At 47.6% G+C, this 25,311-nt stretch overlaps 1 protein-coding gene across 1 annotated transcript in view; it reads left to right on the top strand.

Moving 5' to 3' along the window:
• LOC134890857 (protein KHNYN-like) overlaps positions 1-3,178 on the top strand; it is an 83,297-nt gene extending 80,119 nt beyond the window's left edge. Inside the window, exons 6-7 of the mRNA XM_063913489.1 lie at positions 1,071-1,178; positions 1,254-3,178. Of these exons, the coding sequence (XP_063769559.1) occupies positions 1,071-1,178; positions 1,254-1,539 (394 nt within the window). The 3' untranslated portion in view covers positions 1,540-3,178. The remainder of the gene's footprint in view (positions 1-1,070; positions 1,179-1,253) is intronic.
• The last annotated feature ends 22,133 nt before the right edge of the window (positions 3,179-25,311 follow it).

Below are 25,311 nucleotides of genomic sequence, written 5' to 3'. Positions count from 1 at the left end.
GATAGACGGCCATCTCTAGGAAGAGTCCTGGTGGTTCTAAACTTCTTAAATTTACGGATGATGGAGGCCACTGTGCTCATTGGGACCTTCAAAGCAGCAGATATTTTTCAGTACCCTTCTCCAGATTTGTGCCTCGAAACAATCCTGTCTCGGAGGTCTACAGACAATTCTTTTGACTTCATGCTTGGTTTGTGCTCAGACATGCACTGTCAAGTGTGGGACCTTATATAGACAGGTGTGTGCCTTTCCAAAACATGTCCAATCAATTTACCATAGGTGGACTCCAATTAAGCTGTAGGAACATCTCAAGGATGATCAGTGGAAACAGGATGCACCTGAGCTCAATTTTGAGCTTTATGGCAAAGGCTGTGAATACTTTTATGTACATGTGAGTTCTTAGTTTATTTTATATAATAAATACATTCTCCAAAATTTAAAAAAAAAAAACTTTTTTCACATTGTCACTATGGGGTATTTGTGTAGAAATTTGAGTGAAAAAATGAGTGTATTCCAGCTTGAAATAAGGCTGTAAAATAACAAAATGTGGAAAAAGTGGAGCACTGTGAATACTTTCCGAATGCACTGTTACAGATTGAGTATTCCATTTCCAAATATTCAGAAATACTGAATTTTTTGAGTGAGTGTGAGATAGTGAATCCTTTGTTTTCTGATGGCTCAATGTACACAAACTTTGTTTTATACACAGTTATTTAAAATATAGGCTAAAATTACCTTCAGGCTGTGTGTGTAAGGTGTATATGAAACTAAATGCATTCTGTGCTTAGACTTGGTCCCATCACCATGATATCTCATTATGGTATGCAATTATTCCAAAATATGGGAAAATCAGTTATCCAAAATACTTCTGGTCCCAATTATTTTGAACATGGGATACTCAACGTGTGTGTGTGTGTGTGTGTGTGTATATATATATATATATATATATATATGTAGTGTGTGTCTGTATATGTATATATTAGATGTATATAATTTTTTTATTTTATTTTTAACTCCTCAGTTTGTGATTGCAAACAGATGTCTACTTCAGTAATCATACTCTCTGCTTACAGACTATTGCAGTACACCTTTGTTGGAGACATATTCATGGTTCCAGATGACCCCCTGGGGAGGAATGGACCACCTTTGGACCAGTTTCTGACCAAGAGCTCACTACCCAAGTAAGAATCATGTCAAACAGGTCTGGATACTATCTGAACAATTTTCTGTTCCTAACTTTATTTCCTTTTATTTAGGCCTAAGTCAAAAGGTCACTCATTTGCTGCTCGAAGGATGCATCATTCACCACCAAAGCCTTCATCTCAGACAGAAGTCCTCAACCTTCGCGATAGAAAGCCAGGTGGACATAAGGGAAGAGAACACACAGATGTCCGTTCTCACATAGACACTGAAAGACTCAGACGGGATCTTTTAAGCATATTCCCCTCTCAAGAAACAAAAGTGGATTTTGTTCTTCAGAGAGAGCCATTCCTCAGTGACATCAACACGCTCTCAGAACTTATTATTAACCTTAAGTTTTAACAATTTAAGAGTCAAATCGGGAATCCCAATAATATTTTACTGGTTTTTGTTCTGACAGGCAGTGCTCAACAAGATCTCCTTCTGATTTTGGCATAAAAAAAAAAAAAGAAAAAAAGAATTGGCACTTAAATCTCATTGATAAATCACAAAGATCTGAGCACTCGCTTCAACTGGCAGGCTATAACATTTGGCCCATCCCCCCTAGGATGCACTGTTACGCTCTCTTATTATGGATTACATTAAATTGGTGACTAAACTAAATTTCTAATTGCTATCCAAAATGATACTTGACTATAAGAAGTTACTATAAATAAAATGAATGGTGACATAAGATAATAATAATTTAGTTTTTAGAAAAACATCTATTTCCAATGTCAATATCTACTTTAGGTGTGTAAAGCTTGCGAGCAGAGGGCCTGATGCAATTGTCAGAGTCACTAAGTCTATGGGGGTCATTCCGAGTTGATCGCTCGCTAGCAGTTTTTAGCAGCTGTGCAAATGCTATGCCTCCTCCCACTGGGAGTGTATTTTAGCTTTGCAGAAGTGCGAACGAAAGGATCGCAGAGCGGCTACAAAATCATTTTGTGCAGTTTCAGAGTAGCTCCAGGCCTACTCAGCGCTTGCGATCACTTCAGACTATTGAGTTCCTGTTTTGACGTCACAAACACGCCCTACGTTCGCCCAGCCACGCCTGCGTTTTTTCGAACACTCCCTGAAAACGGTCAGTTGACACCCAGAAACGCTCTCTTCCTGTCAATCACTCTGCGGCTGCCTGTGCGACTGAAAAGCTTCGCTAGTCCTTGTGTGAAACTACATCGTTCGTTCTAATAGTACGTCGCGCGCGTGCATTGCGTCGCATGCGAGAGGTGCCGATTTTTTGCCTGATCGCTGTGCAGCGACCGAAATCTGCTACCGAACAACTCGGAATGACACCCTATGTACGCAACTGTGCAAAAAGATGCAAAAAACGCAGGAGGCGTCTTGTGTAAATAAGACACCCAGTGCAGGCTTTTGGGTCCAAAGATGTGAACTTCGCTGGCCCTTCGGACATCTGGGTAACCCTCAAGTTACTCTGCTGCCACTGCCAGTGAAACTGTGTCTGAGGATGCAGCAAATGGCTTCAGAACGCCCAGAATACAAGTCCAACACGCCCACGTTTTCTGGAATGCTTCCTGTCACTGCCCCCAAACCCAAGCAGCAGTTCAGTCATGATGCGGATTTCGGGGCTCTGCGAGTGACATCACAGAGCTCTGCATATATGCATATGTGCAGGGCGGCTCTTGAGCATGCGCAGATCAAATATCAGAAGATTGCGTGACCTCTGAATCAGCCCCAGACCCCTCTCTTTTACCTCTGTATGGTAATACGCAGTTTTGTTTTATTACTGTTTGTGTTCAAATGTAAAGCACTGTAGAGTATGCTGGTTTTATATAAATGTTAATAATGTTAATAAATATTATATATTAAAAAATACATACAGTTGTGGGCACAAGTTGCAGCCACAAGCCTTATGTATTGATACTTGACTTCTTAAACAGATAACTGTACAGCTAATAGAACCTACACTGTAATTTGTGCACATTTAAACAAATGTATTTTTTCTACAGATTTTAAAATAAACAATATATTTTTAATTGTGGATTAAGGGTGGGTGGTATATTAATATACCTTACAAAATGTATTAAATCTGTATTCAATAAGTAACAAATATGCAAGATAATTACAAACATATTACACGGCAGTGATTTACAGCAGTCAATCAGCGAACAGCTAAGCTCAATCTAGCATAAATTAGATAATGAAAGCTGAAACCACAGAAAGATGTTGACAATTTAGCTCTGGCACCATGATGGGGGTGGGGGAGCTACCCTCAGAGCGGGACCAGCGGCATTTTGGTGCCTTCCCCTGCTTACGGCTGCAGCAGCAGGCACACAGCTCCTCCAGACACTCAGGAAACACTGGAAAACTGGTACAGGGTGTAGCAAAGGGGGAGAGCCGCTATTGTACACAATCTGTGTCCTATAACGGACAGTAATCATAGGTGTTTCACTGTGATATAACAGCTTACAGCCTCACTGGAGCTGTGTAGCTGGGGTGTGCTGGTCTCTTTCTCTATCTCCCTCTCACATACAGTAAGGGCAGGCTTGCTAATTTATTACTTGTCTATGTGTATGTAAGTGATTCACTGTGACCATGGTAAAACACAAATTATGCAGTGTGTGTCACACCAGATTCTCTTCCTCGACATCTGATTCTGTGTCCTGTGAACAATGCAGCCAATCTTCACAACTCAGTGAGGGGACTGGGGGGGGGGGGGGGGGGGGGGTCAAGAGTCTTCCTGGATAGGTGCCATTAAAACTATGATGTCTGATATGTCATCACAACTCACTGCTAATGCTCAAAAAACTCAGCTACTACAGCAGGTTGTTGCAGACCTAGCTGCCAGGGCAGATGTTACACAGCCCCCCTCAGCCTAGTGCAGATTTTGGAACCGGCACGCCTGCCGTGGAATAAGCATGTTGGATAGTGAGCCTGATCCAGCGTGCAATACCAAAGTGAGATCCCAAGGTGCCGTGGGGGGCACAAAGGGAGGTTGAATGTGCAGAACACCTTTTAAGAATGTCTCGACCTTAGGGAGAGAAGCCAATTGTTTCTGAAAGAAAATAGACAAGGCCGAAATCTGAACATTAATGGAGCCTAAGCATAGGCCCGCATCTACTCCCAACTGCAGAAAAAGCAGGAAACATCCCAGATGAAATTCCACCGCAGAATATTGTCTGTTCTCACACCAAGAGACATATCTTTTCCAGATACTATTGTAATGTTTAGCCGCTACCCCCTTTCTGCCCTGGATCATAGTCGGGATGACCGTGTCAGGAATCCCTCTCCTGGCTAGAATCAGCCGTTCAGCTTCCATACCGTTAAACGTAGCTGCGGTAAGTCTTGAAAGACGAACGGGCCCTGTTGTAGAAGTACCTCTCGAAGAGGCAGAGGCCATGGATCTTCGAGTAACATCTCGAGAAGATCCGCATACCAGGTCCTTTGTGGCCAGTCCGGAGCAATGAGGATTGCTTGAACCTTTTCCCTTTTTATTCTTTTTGGGATTCTTGGGATCAGAGGTAGTGGGGGAAACATATACAGCAGCTGGTAAACCCCACGGAGTTGTCATGGCATCCACCGCCACTGCCTGTGGGTCTCTCGACCTGGAACAATACCGTTTGAGCTTCTTGTTGAGTCGAGATGCCATCATGTCGATTTGTGGGTAACCCCTCCAATGCGTCAGCCACTGGAACACCCCCCGAGTGGAGGACCCATTCCCCCGGGTACAGTTCGTGTCTGCTGAGAAAGTCTGCTTCACAGTTGTCAAAATCCGGAATGAAGACCGCCGTCAACACCACAACGTGTTTTTCTGCCCAGAGGAGAATTTTTGATATCTCTGATATTGCGGCTCCGCTTTTCATTTCATCCTGACGGTTTATGTACGTCACCACCGTCACATTGTCCGACTGGACCTGAATGGCATGATTCTGAAGAAGATACGAGGCCTGCAGAAGAGTAGATAGCTCTGAGTTCCAGGATGTTTATCGGAAGGATGACCTCCAGATTTGACCATCTTCCCTGAAACTGTATCCCTTGGGTGACTGCGCCCCAACCTCTGAGACTTGCGTCTGTGGTTACTAGAATCCAATTCTGAATCCCGAATCTCCGACCCTCGACTAGGAGAGAAGTTTGTGGCCACCACAGGAGGGAGATCCTGCCTTTTGGCGACAGACGAATCCTTGGTGCATGTGAAGATGCGATACAGACCATTTGTCCAACAGATCCAGCTGGAAGGGCCTCGCATAAAACCTTCCATACTGAATCGCCTCGTAAGAGACCACCATTTTTCCCAGAAGGCGTATGCAGAGATGCACTGAGATCCGGGTTTGCTTCAGGACAGTCCGAACCATCGACTGGATTATCATTGCCTTTTCCAAGAGAAGGAATACTTTCTGAGACTCTGTGTCCAGTATCATTCCCAGGAAATGAAGCCTTTGCATTGGCTCTAGGTGAGATTTTGGTAGGTTCAGAATCCACCCATGATCCAGCAGTAGTCTGGTTGAGAGACCAATGTTTTCCAACAATTGTTCCCTGGACGGTGCCTTTATCAGAAGATTGTCCAGGTACGGAATTATGTTTTACTCCTCGTTTGCGGAGAAGTAACATCATCTCTGCCATAACTTTGGTGAACACTCTTGGTGCCGTGGAGAGACCAAATGGCAGGGCCTGGAACTGGTAGTGACAGGCCTGCAGAGCAAACCATAGATAAGCCTGATGAGGCGGCCAGATCGGAATGTGAATGCACGCATCCTTGATATCCAGAGATACTAGGAATTCCCCCTCCTACAGACCTGAGATTACCGCTCTCAGAGTCTCCATCTTGAATCTGAACACTCGTAAGTACGGGTTTAATGACTTGAGGTTCAGAATCGGTCTTACCGAACCATCCGGTTTCAGTACTACAAACAAGCTGGAATAGTAACCCTTGTTTTATAGATGGGGTGGAACTGGAACAATGACCTGGGTCTGTACCAGTTTTGGAATGGCATCCTGTAATGTTATACTTGCCTCTTGTGAAACTGGTAATCCTGATTTGAAGAATCTGTGAGGTGGAGCTCCTGGAACTCCAGTCTGTAGCCCTGGGATATAACAACATCTATGACCCATGAAGCCCGGCACAAACTTATCCAGATGTGACTGAAGAATTTTAGCCGGGCTCCCACCTACCTGTCTTCCAGGCATCGCGGTCAACCGTCATGCTGAAGGTTTTGAGGAAGTAGAGCCTGAGCCCTGTTCCTGTGAACCAGCAGTCACTGGTTTATGTGGTTTACCTCTAGCGCCTCTGGTGGCGGTAGATCTACTTCTGGCCTTGCCCCTAAACTTGGCAGTCCGAAAGGACTGTAAATTGGGTCCTGAGTAGGCCTTCCTAGTCGGGGGAGCTGTAGAAGGTAGATATGTGGACTTACCCGCAGTAGCCTTGGAGATCCAGTTGTCTAGTTCATCCCCAAATCGGGCCTCACCTGTGAAGGGTAGGCGTTCCACGCTTTTCCTGGAGTCCGCAGTCCACTGGCGTAGCCATAATCCCCTGCGTGCCGACACTGCCATAGCTGTAGTGCGTGCATTAAGCAAGCCTATCTCTTTAATAGCTTCCCCATAAAGTTTGCAGAGTCTTTTTGCAGGAACCAAATAACCTTCTACTGAGCCAAGGTGTCTAACCCCTCACTCAGGTTACCCGACCATTTAGCAAGGCCCTTGTAATCCACCCACATGCTATAGTGGGTCTCTGGGCCACCCTAGCAGCTGTATACAAAGATTTGAGCGTAGTCTCAATTTTACAATCTGCCGCTTCTTTTAGGGAGGCTGCACCCGGGACAGGCAATACAATTTTCTGTGAGAGCCTGGATATTGATACATCCACTATCTGTGGATTTTCCCATTTTTCCTATCCCCCCCCCTGCAGTGCACATGATTTTACCCAACTGCTAACAAAATTGCTGCTACAATCAACTCTGAATTACCCCCATGTTGTTGTGTTGCTTCTCTAATGTATGTCCTTTCTCCTTCGGGCCCTGTTTTACCTATATCTGCCTGTGGAAGGAAGCATAGAGGGGAGGAGCCAGCACTCCCAGTTGAAGAAATGTAAAGTGCTCCGGCTCCTTTGGACCCCGTCTACATCATACTAAGTCTCCCCAATACCCCTTAAGGACTACGAGAAAAGTATTTACCGGTAGGTAGTTACTATCCTATTATTTATTTTCAACGTGCCGCTGGGGGATTTCTGACCGGCACATGCACAGAAAGTATGCAGCGCCGGTCAATAGGAGAAACAGTTGAAAGACGGAGAGTGTATTTAGACAAACAGGTACTTTAACACGCTCCCTATGGGGAAAACGTATTTTTAATACATGCTGGCGTGATGTGAACCCGCTTCAACTGCGATCCGCATCATCGCTGGCCGCCGCCGTCGGCCTGTTTTACCGTCCAAGTGAACCACTTTCCACAGTCTCCTGGTTCGACTTAGACATTGCAGATCTTCTATACCACACCCATCCTTATTAATATTTAAGTCCTAAAATTACGGCTTCTGCTACATAGGCTACAGGACTTATTTATCAAGTTTATCAACCCTTTAAATCATGCATTATCAGCAGGATCGGCATGGCGTAAGTATTCAAATGTCTAGTGGAGGACGTACATATTAGAACATCTCCTGCTTTAGGTAGACTAACGCAGGATACTGCACTCCACATTATTTGCAATAGACCAAGCTCGAAGCTCCTCGGAGCTAGGCCTCATTAGCTAATGCCACTTGCAGCAGCTGTCACTATTGCAGCATTATCACCAAAAAGGATTTTTCTTGCCCCTTCCCTAGCTGCACGTTATGGCCACAACACGGAATTCTACTTTTCTCTAGCATCCATAAGGGATACTGGGGATCACTTAGTAAGATGGGGTGCAAAAGAGCCGGTGCACTATAAATTTCTTCCACTGGGTATGCTGGCTCCTCCCCTCTATACCCCCTCCTACAGCCAGTTTAGAAAAATGTGCCCTCAGGAGAGGATGCACACTCTCGAGCTCCAGAGGATTTTTTCTTCAGTTTGATTTAAACTTTATTTTCGGTATGCTGTTTGACCAACAGCATACCTGCACCGTGGGAGTTAGGGGGGACACGGTCACTGGCCTCTTAAGGCGCCAGAGCCGCTTCCCCCCCTGCAGGACCACCATCCTGAGAGGTTGTTGTACAGCGGGGCACTGTGCCTTAGCAGTCACAATCGCAGCATGCCCCTAATGTTGGCCTGAAAGTGGGAAGAGTGGTGAGTACACACCGGGGGCCCCGCTAGGGGGGCTTCCCCGGTTATCGGTGTGGCGGAATCGCAGAAGTGGCATACGGACGCTCCCCGGAAGGTCCGCTACAGGACCCCTGTGTACACTGGCCAGCGGTGGTGAAAACAGGTATTCATACCTAGTTTTACACCACAAAGGAGACATAGCCAGTATAAAAATCACTATAGCTTCGGCGCCATTGGGTGGGCGGAGCTGCCTAAGAGCGGGATCAGCAACATTTTGTCGCTTTCCTCTGCTTACAGCTGCAGCAGCAGGGACACAGAGCTCCTTCCAGGTGCTCCAGATACACAGGAATGCTGGTACATGGGTGTAATTAAGGGGGAGAGATGCATATACAATACTATAGTGTCCAAAAAAAGGACAAGACTCCAGTGTTACAGGCAGCCTGCAGTCTTATTGAGTCTGCTAGGCTTGGGTGTGCTGGTCTCTCTCTCTGGGTTTCCTCCTCACATACAGTTTGGGCAGGCTTGTTGTCTATATCTATACTTGTCTGTATGTGTGTGTTATATTGTAAACATGGTAATACACCAATTATGCACTGTATGTCATACCAGATTCTTTCCCTCAGTAGCTGGTTATCTGTCATGTGGACAATGCAGTCAGTCCTCCCAGGTTAGTGTGGACGCTGGGGGAAGGGGGGGGGGGAGGGGGGCAGGAGCCATCCTGGCTGGGTGCTATAAAAACCATGATGGCAGACATGTCATCTCAGCTCACTGCAAATAGTCAAAAGACACAGCAGCTGCAACAGGCTGTAGCAGACCTGGCAGCAAGGGCAGATGACAGACGTACCCCCCTCCCTAGTTCAGGGTCACATAAGCGTGGGCTCCCTGATTTAATCTCAGAATCTGATGAAGGACAGGAGAAGGGGGAGGAACTGGATCCTATTACCGTGGATTCATCTCCTGCACAGGGTATTGAGCCCCTCATAATTGCTATCAGGGATGTGTTAAAAATCCCATTGGAAGATGTTGCAGCACAGCAGTCTTTCTTCGCAGCACAGAAAAGGGCTAGCATCACCTTCCCTGATTCTAAGGAATTAGATGACTTGTAAGTTAGCCTGGGAAAATCCTGACAAAAAATTCCAGGTGACTAAGCGCTTCCTTAATACTTTCCCATTTTCTCCAGAAGGCAGGAAACACTGGGAAGACCCCCCCTGCAGTAGATGTCTCTGTCTCCCGTCTTTCTAAAAAAGTGGTGTTACCAGTCCCTGGATCCTCGGCCTTGATGGACCCTGGGGATAGAAAGATTGAGACTACGCTCAAGTCCATTTACACAGCAGCCGGTGTATCGCAAAGACCTGTGCTAGCGGGTTGCTGGATGACACATGCCATTCACACCTGGGTGGGCCAGATTCAGGAAGGCCTTGCAGGGGTTATGTCTCTGGTGAGTATGTTTACTCTTCAGGGTTGAGTTGGATATTTGGATTTCAAACCTACTGCAGAAAAATTCACTTTCTCCCTTCTAGAGCCCCGCCGACTAGGCGCTCCTACCCGGGGCCATCTACTTAGTCCTTTCGGATCGCTAAGTTTCGTTCTAGAGCCAGAGGCGCTTCCAACACTGAACGAGGTACCAGAGGTAAGCTTAGAAAACCAGCGGCTGTGGGTTCCAAGGAACAGGGCACCGGTACAGCTTCCTCCAAGACCTCAGCATGACGGTGCACCCCCACCCCAAGAGGATCTAGAGTTGTGAGCTCGGCTGCGTCACTTCAGCCGCGTCTGGGACAGCTCCTGCCAGGATACCTGGGTATGAGAGCTCATTTCTCAGGGCTACAAGCTGGAGATCGACCGTGCTCCTCCCCACCAATTTTTCAAATCAGGCTTACCAGCTTTGGAGGATACTCGAGTTACTCTGCAACAGGCCATCCAGAAGATGGTCCAGTCCCAAGTCATTGTTCCTGTGCCGCTACTACAACAGGGGGAGGGCTACTACTCCACCCTGTTTGTGGTTCCAAAAGCGGACGGTTCGGTAAGGCCCATTTTGAATCTAAAATCCTTGAACCCTTACCTAAAGGTCTTCAAGTTCAAGATGGAATCCTTACGAGCAGTGATTTCAGGTCTGGAACAACAAGAGTTCCTGGTTTCGCTGGATATAAAGGACGCTTATCTCCATATCCTGATTTGGCTACCTCACCAAGCTTACCTGCTGTTTGCCCTGCTGAACAACCACTACCAGTTCCAGGCTCTGCCCTTCGGCCTGTATACGGCTCCGAGGGTCTTCACGAAGGTGATGGCGGAAATTATGTTCCAGCTCCGAGTCCAGGGGGTCAACATTGTTTCTTACCTGGACGATCTCTTGATAAAGGCGAGAGCCAGGGAGCTTCTATTGGTCAATATCAACCGCACTATTCAGCTTCTGTCACATCATGGGTGGATTCTCAATTTGCAGAAGTCACTCCTGGAACCTACTCAGTGGTTCCTGTTTCTGGGGATGATTCTGGATACAGTTGCTCAGCAGGTATTCCTCCCAGAGGGCAAGGCAAGGACACTCCAGGAGATGGTCTGTGCGGTTCTAAGGCCAAATCGGATATCCACCCATCTTTGCATCCGACTGTTGGGAAAGATGGTAGCCTCATACGAGGCGATCCAGTACAGCAGGTTCCATTCAAGAACATTTCACATCTTCAGATGCATCGAATCATACGTCTCTCACCTCAGGCCAGGATTTCCCTCCTTTGGTGGCTACAGTCCTCAAACCTACTAGAATGTTGAAGTTTCGGGATTCAGGATTGGATCTTTCTCACGACGGACGCAAGTCTGAGAGGATGGGGAGCTGTCAACCAAGGAGCTCAGTTCCAGGGCAGATGGTCAGCTCACGAAGCCCTACTTCCAATCAACATTCTGGAACTTCAAGCATTCTACAATGCTCTGCTTCAGGCCTCTCCTCTGCTCAGAGATCGAGCAATCCAGGTTCAGTCGGACAACGCCATGGCAGTGGCTTACATAAATCGACAAGGAGGGACAAAAAGCAGAGCCTGCATGCGGGAAGTGTCAAAGATACTTCTCTGGGCAGAAAGAAATGCAAGAGCAATGTCCACCATCTTCATTCTGGGGGTGGACAACTGGGAAGCGGACTTCCTGAGTCGTCACGATCTCCACCCGGGAGAGTGGGGTCTCCACCAATAGGTGTTTCAACAGATCATTGACCTGTGGGGCTGCCCACAGATAGACATGATGGCTTCTCAACAATAAGCTTCACTGGTATTGCTCAAGAACCAGGGACCCTCAGGCGAGGGCAATAGATGCGCTGACATACTGTACACTTGGCCTTACCGGCTGGTCTACCTGTTTCCTCCGATTCTTTTGCTCCCACGGGCGCTAAAGGGAATCAGAAATTAAGGTTGTCCAGGCAATTCTGATTGCCCCAGATTGGCCTCTGAGGGCGTGGTATGTAGATCTTCTGGACATGTCCATCGCAGACCCTTGGCATCTGCCAATGAGAACAGATCTTCTGCAACAAGCACCGTTCGTCTACCCGGACTTACGGCGACTTCGTTTGACGGCTTGGAGGTTGAGCAGAACAGCCTAGCTCACAAGGGCCTTTCCAAGAAGGTTATTGCAACCACGATTCAGGCCAGGAAGCCTGTAACATCAAAGGACTACCATAATATCTGGAGGAGATATGTCTCTTGGTGCGAAGAACGTACATATCCTTCTATGGATTTTGCGTTTCCTCAAGGCTGGAGTGGATAGGGGCCTACGTCTGGGCTCCCTTAAGGTTCAGATTTCAGCCCTCCCTATTTTCTTCCAGAAGAAGTTGGCAGTGTTGCCAGAAGTTCAGACCTTCTTGCAAGGGGTACTTCACATACAACCTCCCTTTGTGCCACCAAAGGCACCCTGGGATTTGGATGTGGTATTGAAGGTTCTACAGTCTTCCTGGTTTGAACCGTTGATGACGGTGGAAGACAAGTACCGTACATGGAAGACGGTCATGTTGCTGGCCCTGGCTTCTGCTAGGCGTGTCTCAGAATTGGGGGCCTTATCATGTAAAAGTCCATACTTGGTCTTTTAAGGAGACAGAGCATAGCTCAGGACTGAGCAGCAGTTCCTGCCATAAGTTGTCTCTGCATTCCGTTTGAACCAACCTATTGTGGTCCTGTCTAGTTCTGATGCTTCTGCTCCTCCGGAGGCATTGGATGCTGTGTGAGTCTTGAAGATCTGTCAAAAGGATGGCTCGGATCAGAAAGACGGATTCTTTGTGCTCTATGATGCGCAGAAAAAGGGTTGCCCTGCTTCTAAGCAGTCTATTGCTCGTTGGATTAAGCTGACTATCCAACAGGCCTATGTGTCAGTCACTGAAGGCCTACTCTACTAGATCGGTGGGGTCTTCCTAGGTGGCTGCCCGTGGAGTCTCGGCCTTGGAATTATGCCGAGCTGCTACCTGGTCAGGGAAGAACACCTTTGTGAAGTTCTACAAGTTTGATACCCTGGCCAAAGAGGATACCCAGTTTGGGCAGACATCTATGCACTTTCCCGTCCGTTCTGGATGCTTTGGGATGTCCCAATCATACTAAGTGATCCCCAGTATCCCTTATGGATGCTAGAGAAAACAAGGATTTTAGTACCTACCGGTACATCCTTTTCTCGTAGTCCTTAAGGGATATTGGGCGCCCGCCTCAGTGCGTAGCCTTGTCTGCAGGTTTTTCTACTACAAAAGTTTACCTGTTCAGCTGTTGCTGTTTTGTTACTAGCCGTTGCTGGTCAGTTGATGTTGTGGTGTGCTGGTGTGTGAATCTCACCACTTGTTATTATGTTTCTTCTCTCAAGAATGTCCATTCTCCTTCGGCACAGTTTTACCTAGCCTGACTGTAGGAGGGGGCATAGAGGGGAGGAGCCAGAACACCCAGTGGAAGAAATTTAAAGTGCACCATCCCCTTTGGACCCCATCTATAACCCATCATACTAAGTGATCCCCAGTATCCCTTATGGACTACGAGAAAAGGATTTACCGGTAGGTACTAAAATCCTATTTTCTCTGACGTCCTAGTGGATGCTGGGAACTCCGTAAGGACCATGGGGAATAGCGGCTCCGCAGGAGACTGGGCACAAAAAGTAAAAGCTTTAGACTAGCTGGTGTGCACTGGCTCCTCCCCCTATGACCCTCCTCCAAGCCTCAGTTAGATTTTTGTGCCCGAACGAGAAGGGTGCAAGCTAGGTGGCTCTCCTGAGCTGCTTAGAAGTAAAAGTTTAAATAGGTTTTTTATTTTCAGTGAGTCCTGCTGGCAACAGGCTCACTGCATCGTGGGACTAAGGGGAGAAGAAGCGAACTCACCTGACTGCAGAGTGGATTGGGCTTCTTGGCTACTGGACATTAGCTCCAGAGGGACGATCACAGGTTCAGCCTGGATGGGTCCCGGAGCCGCGCCGCCGGCCCCCCTTACAGAGCCAGAAGAGCGAAGAGGTCCGGAGAAAGCGGCGGCAGAAGACGTTCCTGTCTTCAAATAAGGTAGCGCACAGCACTGCAGCTGTGCGCCATTGCTCTCAGCACACTTCACACTCCGGTCACTGAGGGTGCAGGGCGCTGGGGGGGAGCGCCCTGAGACGCAATAAAAACGAAATAAAAACCTTATATGGCTAAAAAAAATGCATCACATATAGCTCCTGGGCTATATGGATGCATTTATCCCCTGCCAGTTTCCTGAAAAAAGCGGGAGAAAAGGCCGCCGTGAAGGGGGCGGAGCCTTTCTCCTCAGCACACAAGCGCCATTTTCTTTCACAGCTCCGCTGGAAGGACGGCTCCCTGACTCTCCCCTGCAGTCCTGCACTACAGAAACAGGGTAAAACAGAGAGGGGGGCACTATTGGCAGCTAATATATAAATACAGCAGCTATAACAGGGAGTAACACTTATATAAGGTTATCCCTGTATATATATAGCGCTCTGGTGTGTGCTGGCAAACTCTCCCTCTGTCTCCCCAAAGGGCTAGTGGGGTCCTGTCCTCTATCAGAGCATTCCCTGTGTGTGTGCTGGGTGTCGGTACGATTGTGTCGACATGTATGAGGAGGAAAATGATGTGGAAGCAGAGCAATTGCCTGTGTTAGTGATGTCACCCCCTAGGGAGTCGACACCTGACTGGATGGTAGTAATTAAAGAATTACGTGACAATGTCAGCACTTTGCAAAAAACTGTTGACGACATGAGACAGCCGACAAATCAATTAGTGCCTGTTCAGGCGTCTCAGACACCGTCAGGGGCGCTAAAACGCCCGTTACCTCAGATGGTCGACACAGACCCTGACACGGATACTGAATCCAGTGTCGACAGTGACGAGACAAACGTAATGTCCAGTAGGGCCACACGTTACATGATCACGGCAATGAAGGAGGCATTGAACATTTCTGACACTACAAGTACCACAAAAAAGGGTATTATGTGGGGTGTGAAAAAACTACCAGTGGTTTTTCCTGAGTCAGATGAATTAAATGAGGTGTGTGATAAAGCGTGGGTTTCCCCCGATAAAAAACTGCTGATTTCTAATAAATTATTGGCACTATACCCTTTCCCGCCAGAGGTTAGGGCACGTTGGGAAACACCCCCTAGGGTAGATAAGGCGCTCACACGCTTATCAAAACAAGTGGCGTTACCGTCTCCTGATACGGCCGCTCTCAAGGAACCAGCTGATAGAAGGCTGGAAAATATCTTAAAAGGTATATACACACATACCGGTGTTATACTGCGACCAGCGATCGCCTCAGCCTGGATGTGCAGCGCTGGAGTGGCTTGGTCGGATTCCCTGACTGAAAATATTGATACCCTGGATAGGGACAGTATATTATTAACTATAGAGCACTTAAAGGATGCATTACTATATATGCGAGATGCACAGAGGGATATTTGCACCCTGGCATCTAGAGTAAGTGCGATGTCCATTTCTGCCAGAAGAACGTTATGGACGCGACAGTGGTCAGGTGATGCGGATTCCAAACGACATATGGAAGTATTGCCGTATAAAGGGGAGGAGTTATTTGGGGTCGGTCTATCGGACCTGGTGGCCACAGCAACGGCTGGAAAATCCACCTTTTTACCCCAGGTCACCTCTCAGCAGAAAAAGACACCGTCTTTTCAAACCCAGTCCTTTCGTCCCTATAAGGGCAAGAGGGAAAAAGGCCGTTTGTTCCTGCCCCGGGGCAGAGGAAGGGGAAAAAGACTGCACCATGCAGCCTCTTCCCAGGAGCAGAAGCCCTACCCCGCTTCTGCCAAGTCCTCAGCATGACGCTGGGGCTCTGCAAGCAGACTCGGGCACGGTGGGGGGCCGTCTCAAGAATTTCAGCGCGCAGTGGGCTCACTCGCAAGTGGACCCCTGGATCCTGCAGGTAGTATCACAGGGGTACAAATTGGAATTCGAGACGTCTCCCCCTCGCCGGTTCCTGAAGTCTGCTCTACCAACGTCTCCCTCCGACAGGGAGGCAGTATTGGAAGCTATTCACAAGCTGTATTCCCAGCAGGTGATAATCAAGGTACCCCTCCTACAACAGGGAAAGGGGTATTATTCCACGCTGTTTGTGGTACCGAAGCCGGACGGCTCGGTGAGACCAATTTTAAAGCTAAAATCTTTGAACACTTACATAAAAAGGTTCAAATTCAAGATGGAGTCACTCAGAGCAGTGATAGCGAACCTGGAAGAAGGGGACTATATGGTATCTCTAGACATCAAGGATGCTTATCTCCATGTCCCAATCTACCCTTCTCACCAAGGGTACCTCAGGTTTGTGATACAAAACTGTCATTATCAGTTTCAGACGCTGCCGTTTGGATTGTCCACGGCACCACGGGTCTTTACCAAGGTAATGGCCGAAATGATGATTCTTCTTCGAAGAAAAGGCGTATTAATTATCCCTTACTTGGACGATCTCCTGATAAGGGCAAGGTCCAGGGAACAGTTAGAGGTCGGAGTAGCACTATCTCAGGTAGTGCTACGTCAGCACGGGTGGATTCTAAATATCCCAAAATCACAGCTGATTCCAACAACACGTCTACTGTTCCTAGGGATGATTCTGGACACAGTCCAGAAAAAAGGTGTTTCTCCCGGAGGAGAAGGCCAGGGAGTTATCCGAGCTAGTCAGGAACCTCCTAAAACCAGGACAAGTGTCAGTGCATCAGTGCACGAGAGTCCTGGGAAAAATGGTGGCTTCTTACGAAGCGATTCCATTCGGAAGATTCCACGCAAGAACTTTTCAGTGGGATCTGCTGGACAAATGGTCCGGATCGCATCTTCAGATGCATCAGCGGATAACCCTATCTCCAAGGACAAGGGTATCTCTCCTGTGGTGGTTACAGAAGGCTCATCTTCTAGAGGGCCGCAGATTCGGCATTCAGGATTGGATGCTGGTAACCACGGATGCCAGCCTGAGAGGCTGGGGAGCAGTCACACAGGGAAGAAATTTCCAGGGCTTGTGGTCAAGCAGGGAAACGTCTCTTCACATAAATATCCTAGAGCTAAGGGCCATTTACAATGCCCTAAGTCAAGCAAGGCCTCTGCTTCAGGGTCAACCGGTATTGATCCAGTCGGACAACATCACGGCTGTCGCCCACGTAAACAGACAGGGCGGCACAAGAAGCAGGAGGGCAATGGCAGAAGCTGCAAGGATTCTCCGCTGGGCGGAAAATCATGTGATAGCACTGTCAGCAGTGTTCATTCCGGGAGTGGACAACTGGGAAGCAGACTTCCTCAGCAATTGCGCCAGGTCAAGGGACCCTCAGGCAATAGCGGTGGACGCTCTGGTAACTCCGTGGGTGTTCCAGTCGGTATATGTGTTCCCTCCTCTTCCTCTCATACCAAAAGTACTGAGAATCATAAGAAGGAGAGGAGTAAGAATGATACTCGTGGCTCCGGATTGGCCAAGAAGAACTTGGTACCCGGAGCTGCAAGAGATGTTCACGGAGGACCCGTGGCCTCTACCTCTAAGGAAGGACCTGCTCCAGCAGGGACCTTGTCTGTTCCAAGACTTACCGCGGCTGCGTTTGACGGCATGGCGGTTGAACGCCGGATCCTGAAGGAAAAAGGCATTCCAGATGAAGTCATCCCTACCCTGATCAAGGCCAGGAAGGATGTAACTGCAAAACATTATCATCGCATTTGGCGAAAATATGTTGCGTGGTGTGAGGCCAAGAAGGCCCCAACGGAGGAATTTCAACTGGGTCGTTTCCTACATTTCCTGCAAGCAGGATTGTCTATGGGCCTAAAATTAGGATCCATTAAGGTTCAAATTTCGGCCCTGTCGATCTTCTTCCAGAAAGAACTGGCTTCAGTGCCTGAAGTTCAGACGTTTGTCAAAGGGGTACTGCATATACAGCCTCCTTTTGTGCCTCCAGTGGCACCTTGGGATCTCAATGTAGTTTTAGGGTTCCTAAAATCACATTGGTTTGAACCACTTGCCACAGTGGATTTGAAATATCTCACATGGAAAGTGGTAATGCTGTTGGCCCTGGCTTCAGCCAGGCGCGTATCAGAATTGGCGGCTTTATCCTATAAAAGCCCTTACCTGATATTTCATTCGGATAGGGCGGAATTGAGGACTCGTCCTCAATTTCTCCCTAAGGTGGTTTCAGCGTTTCACATGAATCAACCTATTGTGGTACCTGTGGCTACTAGGGACTTGGAGGACTCCAAGTTGCTGGACGTAGTCAGGGCCCTGAAAATATATGTTTCCAGGACGGCTGGAGTCAGAAAATCTGACTCGCTGTTTATACTGTATGCACCCAACAAGCTGGGTGCTCCTGCTTCTAAGCAGACGATTGCTCGTTGGATTTGTAGTACAATTCAACTTGCACATTCTGTGGCAGGCCTGCCACAGCCAAAATCTGTAAAAGCCCATTCCACAAGGAAGGTGGGCTCATCTTGGGCGGCTGCCCGAGGGGTCTCGGCTTTACAACTTTGCCGAGCAGCTACTTGGTCAGGGGCAAACACGTTTGCTAAATTCTACAAATTTGATACCCTGGCTGAGAAAGACCTGGAGTTCTCTCATTCGGTGCTGCAGAGTCATCCGCACTCTCCTGCCCGTTTGGGAGCTTTGGTATAATCCCGATGGTCCTTACGGAGTTCCCAGCATCCACTAGGACGTCAGAGAAAATAAGAATTTACTTACCGATAATTCTATTTCTCATAGTTTGTAGTGGATGCTGGGCGCCCATCCCAAGTGCGGATTGTCTGCAATACTTGTATATAGTTATTGTTACAAACAAATCGGGTTGTTTATTGTTGGAAGCCATCTTTTCAGAGGCTCCTACGGTTATCATACTGTTAACTGGGTTCAGATCACGAGTTGTACGGTGTGATTGGTGTGGCTGGTATGAGTCTTCACGGGATTCAAGATCCTTCCTTATTATGTACGCTCGTCCGGGCACAGTATCTTAACTGAGGCTTGGAGGAGGGTCATAGGGGGAGGAGCCAGTGCACACCAGCTAGTCTAAAGCTTTTACTTTTTGTGCCCAGTCTCCTGCGGAGCCGCTATTCCCCATGGTCCTTACGGAGTTCCCAGCATCCACTACGGACTATGAGAAATAGAATTATCGGTAAGTAAATTCTTATTTTCATGGCCGCCACTCCTACCAATGATAAATAGCCACCTATCTCTGGATTTGAGAATTTGCAGGTTTTGCTCATGGTTTGAACACCACAGCAAAAACAACTTCTTTAATGTATTAAAAACAACATCAATGAGGTTCTATTTTAGGATGGCAGGTCCATAGCATATCTATCCATTTCTTTCCAAATGTGTTTGGTCTGCTTCGTTTTATGAATGAGGAATCTCTCCTAATGCAACAAGGGCCAATTTCTGTAAGTGGATAAAGACAACAAGCACTCCCAAGAAAAATCAGCATTAATATCTAAAAAATTTTATAATAATTGCACTTGTATAACATTACTAGCTGTGTACCCGTGCTTCGCTACGGGATGAGGATGGTAAATTAGAGTTATAGTTGTTCGTTAATTTACGTTGGTTGGAGATCTAGTATATACAGTGGGGATTGAAAGTTTGGACACCCCAGGCAAAAAAATCATTTTAATGTACAAAAAGAAGCCAAGGAAAGATGGAAAAATCTCCAAAAGGCATCAAATTACAGATTAGACAGACATTCTTATAACATGTCAAAAAAAGTTTGATTTTATTTCCATCATTTACACTTTCAAAAGAACAGAAAACAAAAAATGGCGTCTGCAAAAGTTTGGGCACCCTGCAGAGTTAATACCTTGTACTGCCCCCTTTGGACAGCTGAGACCTGGCAGTGTCATGAATTGTTCTCAATCATCGTCTGGAAAGACCAGGTGATGTCAATCTCAGAGGTTTTAAAAGCCCAGACTCATCTGACCTTGCTCCAACAATCAGCACCATGGGTTCCTCTAAGCAGTTGTGTAGAACACTGAAACTTAGAATAGTTGACGCTCATAAAGCAGGAGAAGGCAATAAGAAGATAGCAAAGCGTTATCAGATGCCCATATCCTCTGTTCGGAATGTAATTAAGAAATGGCAGTCATCAGGAACAGTGGAAGTTAAAGCAAGATCTGGAAGACCAAGAAAAATATCAGACAGAACAGCTCGCAAGATTGTGAGAAAAGAAAGTCAAAATCCACGTTTGACTGCACGATCCCTCCAGGAAGATCTGGCAGACAATGGAGTTGTGGTACACTATTCCACTGTAAAGAGATACTTGGACAAATATGGTCTTAATGGAAGAGTCATCAGAAGAAAACCTCTTCTACGTCCTCACCACAAAAATCAGCGTTTGAAGTTTGCAAATGAACATATAGACAAGCCTGATGCATTTTGGAATAAAGTTCTGTGGACCGATGAGGTTAAAATAGAACTCTTTGGCCGCAATGAGCAAAGGTACGTTTGGAGAAGGAAGGGCACAGAATGTAAAAGAACCTCTGTCCAACTGTTAAGCATGAGGGTGGATCAATCATGCTTTGGGGTTGTATTGCAGCCAGTGGCACAGGGAGCATTTCACGAGTAGAAGGAAAAATGAATTCAATAAGATTCCAGCAAATTTTGGACGCTAACTTGATGCCATCTGTGAAAAAGCTGAAGTTAAAGAGAGGCTGGCTTCTACAAATGGATAATGATCCTAAACACACCTCAAAATCCACGGTGGATTACATCAAGAGGCGTAAACTGAAGGTTTTACCATGGACTTCACAATCTCCTGACCTCAACATAATTGAAAATCTATGGATAGACCTTAAAAGAGCAGTGCGTCACAGACAGCCCAGGAATCTCAAAGAACTGGAAGACTTTTGTAAGGAAGAATGGGCGAAGATACCTCAAACAAGAATTGAAAGACTCTTGGCTGGCTACAAAAAGCGTTTACAAGCTGTGTTACTTGCCAAAGGGGGCAGTACAAGGTATTAACTCTGCAGGGTGCCCAAACTTTTGCAGACGCCATTTTTTGTTTTCTGTTCTTTTGAAAGTGTAAATGATGGAAATAAAATCAAACTTTTTTGACATGTTATAAGAATGTCTAATCTGTAATTTGATGCCTTTTGGAGATTTTTCCATCTTTCCTTGGCTTCTTTTTGCACATTAAAATGAAGTTTTGCCTGGGGTGCCAAAACTTTCAATCCCCACTGTAGCCATATCTTGCTCACATCACATCATGTCAGTGCCCCTGTGAAATGATCGATTTATTTAGTTTCTTATATAGCGGAGCACATTATGCATCTCCTGATATACTCTGTGCTGCTGGGGGACCCTGCTACTTCCACTATAGAACTCTCAGTGTGTGGGCATGTGCTACCTCCATTCCCCTCCTCACATCATGTCACTGCCCCTGTCACATGCAGCCCTGTCCTGCATCTCCTAATATGCTCTGTGCTCTTGGGGACCCTGCTCCTCACACTATATAATTTTCAGTGTGTCGCTTCCTGCTACCTCCATTCCCCTCCTCACATGTCACTGCCACATGCAGCCCTGTCATCACTGACATATCATTCATGTCCTGATATAGTCTGTGCTGCTGTGTTACCCCCACAGTGTTTGTTCCCAGATTGTAAGTCATATGTGTTCCAAGTTTAGTGTAAATTGGATGCAGATTGTAAGTCCTATGTACCAAGTGTGGTGTAAATTGGTCCAGGCACCCCGGAGTTATGCTGGAACATACATATTTCTCATACGTCCTCGAGGATGCTGGGGACTCCAAAAGGACCATGGGGTATAGACGGGATCCACAGGAGACATGGGCACTTTAAGACTTTAAATGGGCGTGAACTGGCTCCTCCCTCTATGCCCCTCCTCCAGACCTCAGTTAGATTATTTGCCCAGAGGAGACTGGTTGCACACTAGGGGAGCTCTACAGAGTTTCTCTAGAAAAGACTTTTGTTAGGTTTATTATTTTCATGGAGCACTGCTGGCAACAGGCTCCCTGCTTCGTGGGACTGAGGAGAGAGAAGCAGGCCTACGTCTGTGAGTTCAAAGGCTCTGCTTCTTAGGCTACTGGACACCATTAGCTCCAGAGGGTCTGATCACTTGGTGAGCCTAGCTGTTTCTTTCCCGGAGCCGCGCCGCCGTCCCCCTCACAGAGCCTGAAGAGAGAAGCCAGGTGAGTAAAGAAGCAAAGAAGACTTCAAAGGCGGCAGAAGACTTCAGATCTTCCGGAGGTACCACGCAGCGGTCGCGCTGCGCGCCATTGCTCCCTTACACAAGCGGCACTACATGGGTGCAGGGCGCATGGGGGGCGCCCTGGGCAGCAATAAAACCTCATATTTAACCTGGCTATATGTATATACATTGCCTAGGCAATGTATAGGGACCCCCGCCAGTATAGAAAAAACGCGGGACCGAAGCGCGCCATATAGGGGCGGGGCTTCCTCCTCAGCTCAAACCAGCGCCATTTTCTCCACAGCACAGCTGCAGAGACGCTGCTCCTGGCCCTTCACTGCTACCACAAGTAACAGGGTGCACAAAACGAGGGGGGGGGGGGGGGCACAGCAATTTGGTGTTGATTACTATATATAAAAAACGCTTACTGGTCTGGGGCATTGGTTAATTCCTTCAGACCGGTGGGGCGCTGGGTATAAGCTGGCAAACTCCCTTTCTGTCTCTCTGAAGGACCTTACTGTAGGTCTGTCCCCTATAGCCCAGTGTGTTTGGGGGTGTCAGTACGTGTATGTCGACATGTCTGAAATTGAATGCTTTTTCCAGGAGGAGGCTGGTGAGGGAGCTGAACAGAATGTGGGAGTGACTCCGTCGGCACCGCCAACTGCTGATTAGGTAGATATGTGGAAAGTTTTAAATGCAAGTGTGTCTTTATTGCATAAGAGGTTAGACAATTCTGAGTCTCAGAACCAAGCATCGAGACAATCCATGGGTGATGTTTTATCACAGTCTCAGGCCCCCTCAGAGTCTCAGAAACGTCCATTTACCCAGGTAGCAGACACAGATACAGACACGGATTCCGACTCCAGTGTCGACTATAATGATGCCAAGTTACATCCTAAAGTGACTAAGAGTATTCAGTACATGATTGTGGCTATTAAAGATGTGTTGCATATCACAGAAGACCCCACTGTCCCTGACACAAGGGTCTGTATGTTTAAGGGAAAGAAACCTGAGTTAATGTTTCCTCCCTCTCATGAATTGAACGCTCTTTTTGTAAAGACTTGGGAGTCTCCTGACAAGAGACTGCAGATTCCCAGGAGAATTGCTATGGCGTATCCTTTCCCCTCGCCGGATAGATTACGGTGAGAATCACCACCCACAGTGGACAAAGCCCTGGCGCGTTTGTCCAAGAAGGTGGCGCTACCGTCTCCCGACACTGCAGCCCTTAAGGATCCTGCGGATCGTAAACAGGAAACTACCTTAAAATCTATTCTGTTACTACCGGCATGGGTGAGTAGCGCTATTGAAAAGTGGGCAGATAACTTGTTATCTGACATAGACAACCCTGGATAGGGACAGCGTAGTTTTGACCCTGGGTCACATCAGGGACGCAGCGGTTTATCTAAGGGAGGCTGCGGGCGATATTGGCCTCTTGGGATTAAGGGCCAATGCCATGGCAATCTCAGCTAGGAGGGCGTTGTGGACTCATCAATGGAATGGTGATGCTGACTCTAAGAAGGCTATGGAGGCTCTGCCTTACAAAGGTGAAGTTTTGTTTGGTGAGGGCCTCGCGAACCTGGTTTCCACAGCTACCACGGGTAAGTCTTCCTTTTTGCCTTTGTCCCTCCACAGCAAAAGAAAACACCTCAATACCAGATGCAGTCCTTTCGGTGCCATAAGTTCAGGAAGGATGCGATTCTTCCTTCCTCGCGGCCAGAGGTAAGGGAAGAGGTAAAAGATCCCCGGCTGGGGCAAGCTCCCAGGAACAGAAGTCCTCCCCGGCTTCAACCAAGTCAACCCCATGATGCTGGGGCTCCGCTGCGGGAGTCCGCACCGGTGGGGGCACGTCTTCAACTCTTCAGTCAGGTCTGGGTTCGCTCGGACCTAGATCCTTGGGTGCTGGATATTGTGACCCAAGGATACAAGCTGGAATTCCAAGACGTGCCTCCGCCCCGATTTTTCAAATCGGCCTTACCAGTTTCTCTTCCAGAGAGAGAGGTAGTATGTGCTGCAATACAAAAGCTGCGTCAACAGCAAGTCATTGTCACGGAACCCCCGCCACAACAGGGAGACGGGTTTTATTCAACCCTGTTTGTAGTCCCGAAGTCGGATGGCTCGGTCAGGCCGATTCTGAACTTAAAATCCCTTAACCTTTATTTAATAAAAATTCAAATTCAAGATGGAATCTCTCCGAGCAGTGATCTCCAGTCTGGAAGGGGGGGATTTTATGGTGTCGGTCGACATAAAGGATGCGTACCTACATGTCCCCATATATCCTCCTCATCAGACGTACCTGAGGTTCGCTGTTCAGGATTGTCACTACCAATTTCAGACGTTGCCGTTTGGTCTTTCCACGGCCCCGAGGATTTTCTACCAAGGTAATGGAAATGATGGTGCTCCTGCGCAAGCAAGGGGTCACAATTATCCCGTACTTGGACGATCTCCTGATAAAGGCGAGATCACAGGAGCAGTTACTGAAAAGCCTTGCGCTCTCTCTACAGGTGCTGCAACAGCATGGCTGGCTCCTAAATTTACAAAAGTCGCAGTTGATTCCGACAACTCGGCTTTCGTTTTTGGGCATGATTCTGGACACCGACCTGCAGAGGATCTTCCTCCCATTGGAAAAAGCTCAGGAAATCCAGAACATGGTCAAGGAACTTCTGAAACCGTCAAGAGTGTCGATTCATTACTGCACTCGAGTGCTGGGAAAAATGGTGGCGGCCTACGAGGCCATTCCGTTTGGCAGGTTCCATGCAAGAATGTTTCAGTGGTACCTGCTGGACAAGTGGTCTGGGTCCCATCTGCAGATGCACCGGAAGATAAGCCTGCCCCCCAGGGCCAGGGTTTCTCTCCTGTGGTGGCTCCAAAGTTCTCACCTTCTTGAGGGTCGCAGGTTCGGAATCCAAGACTGGATTCTGGTGACCACGGACGCGAGTCTCCGAGGTTGGGGAGCAGTCACACAGGGACAAAATTTCCCAGGAAAATGGTCAAGCCAGGAAGCTTGTCTGCACATAAACGTGCTGGAGTAAAGGGCCATCTACAACAGCCTGCGGTAGGCGGAACATCTTAGCGACCTGCCCGTCCTGATTCAGTCGGACAACATCACAGCCGTGGCGCACGTAAACCGCCAGGGCGGAACGAAGAGCAGAGCGGCGATGGCGGAGGCCACCAAGATTCTTCGCTGGGCGGAAAAACATGCAAGCGCTCTGTCAGCGGTCTTCATTCTAGGAGTGGACAACTGGGAAGCAGACTTCCTCAGCAGACACGATCTCCATCCAGGAGAGTGGGGTCTTCATCAAGAGGTCTTTGCAGAAGTGACAAGTCGTTGGGGACTTCCTCAAATAGACATGATGGCG

Source organism: Pseudophryne corroboree, chromosome 1, assembly GCF_028390025.1.
Source record: "Pseudophryne corroboree isolate aPseCor3 chromosome 1, aPseCor3.hap2, whole genome shotgun sequence".
Taxonomy (NCBI): Eukaryota; Metazoa; Chordata; class Amphibia; order Anura; family Myobatrachidae; genus Pseudophryne; species Pseudophryne corroboree.
This window is presented reverse-complemented; position numbering and strand designations above follow the sequence as displayed.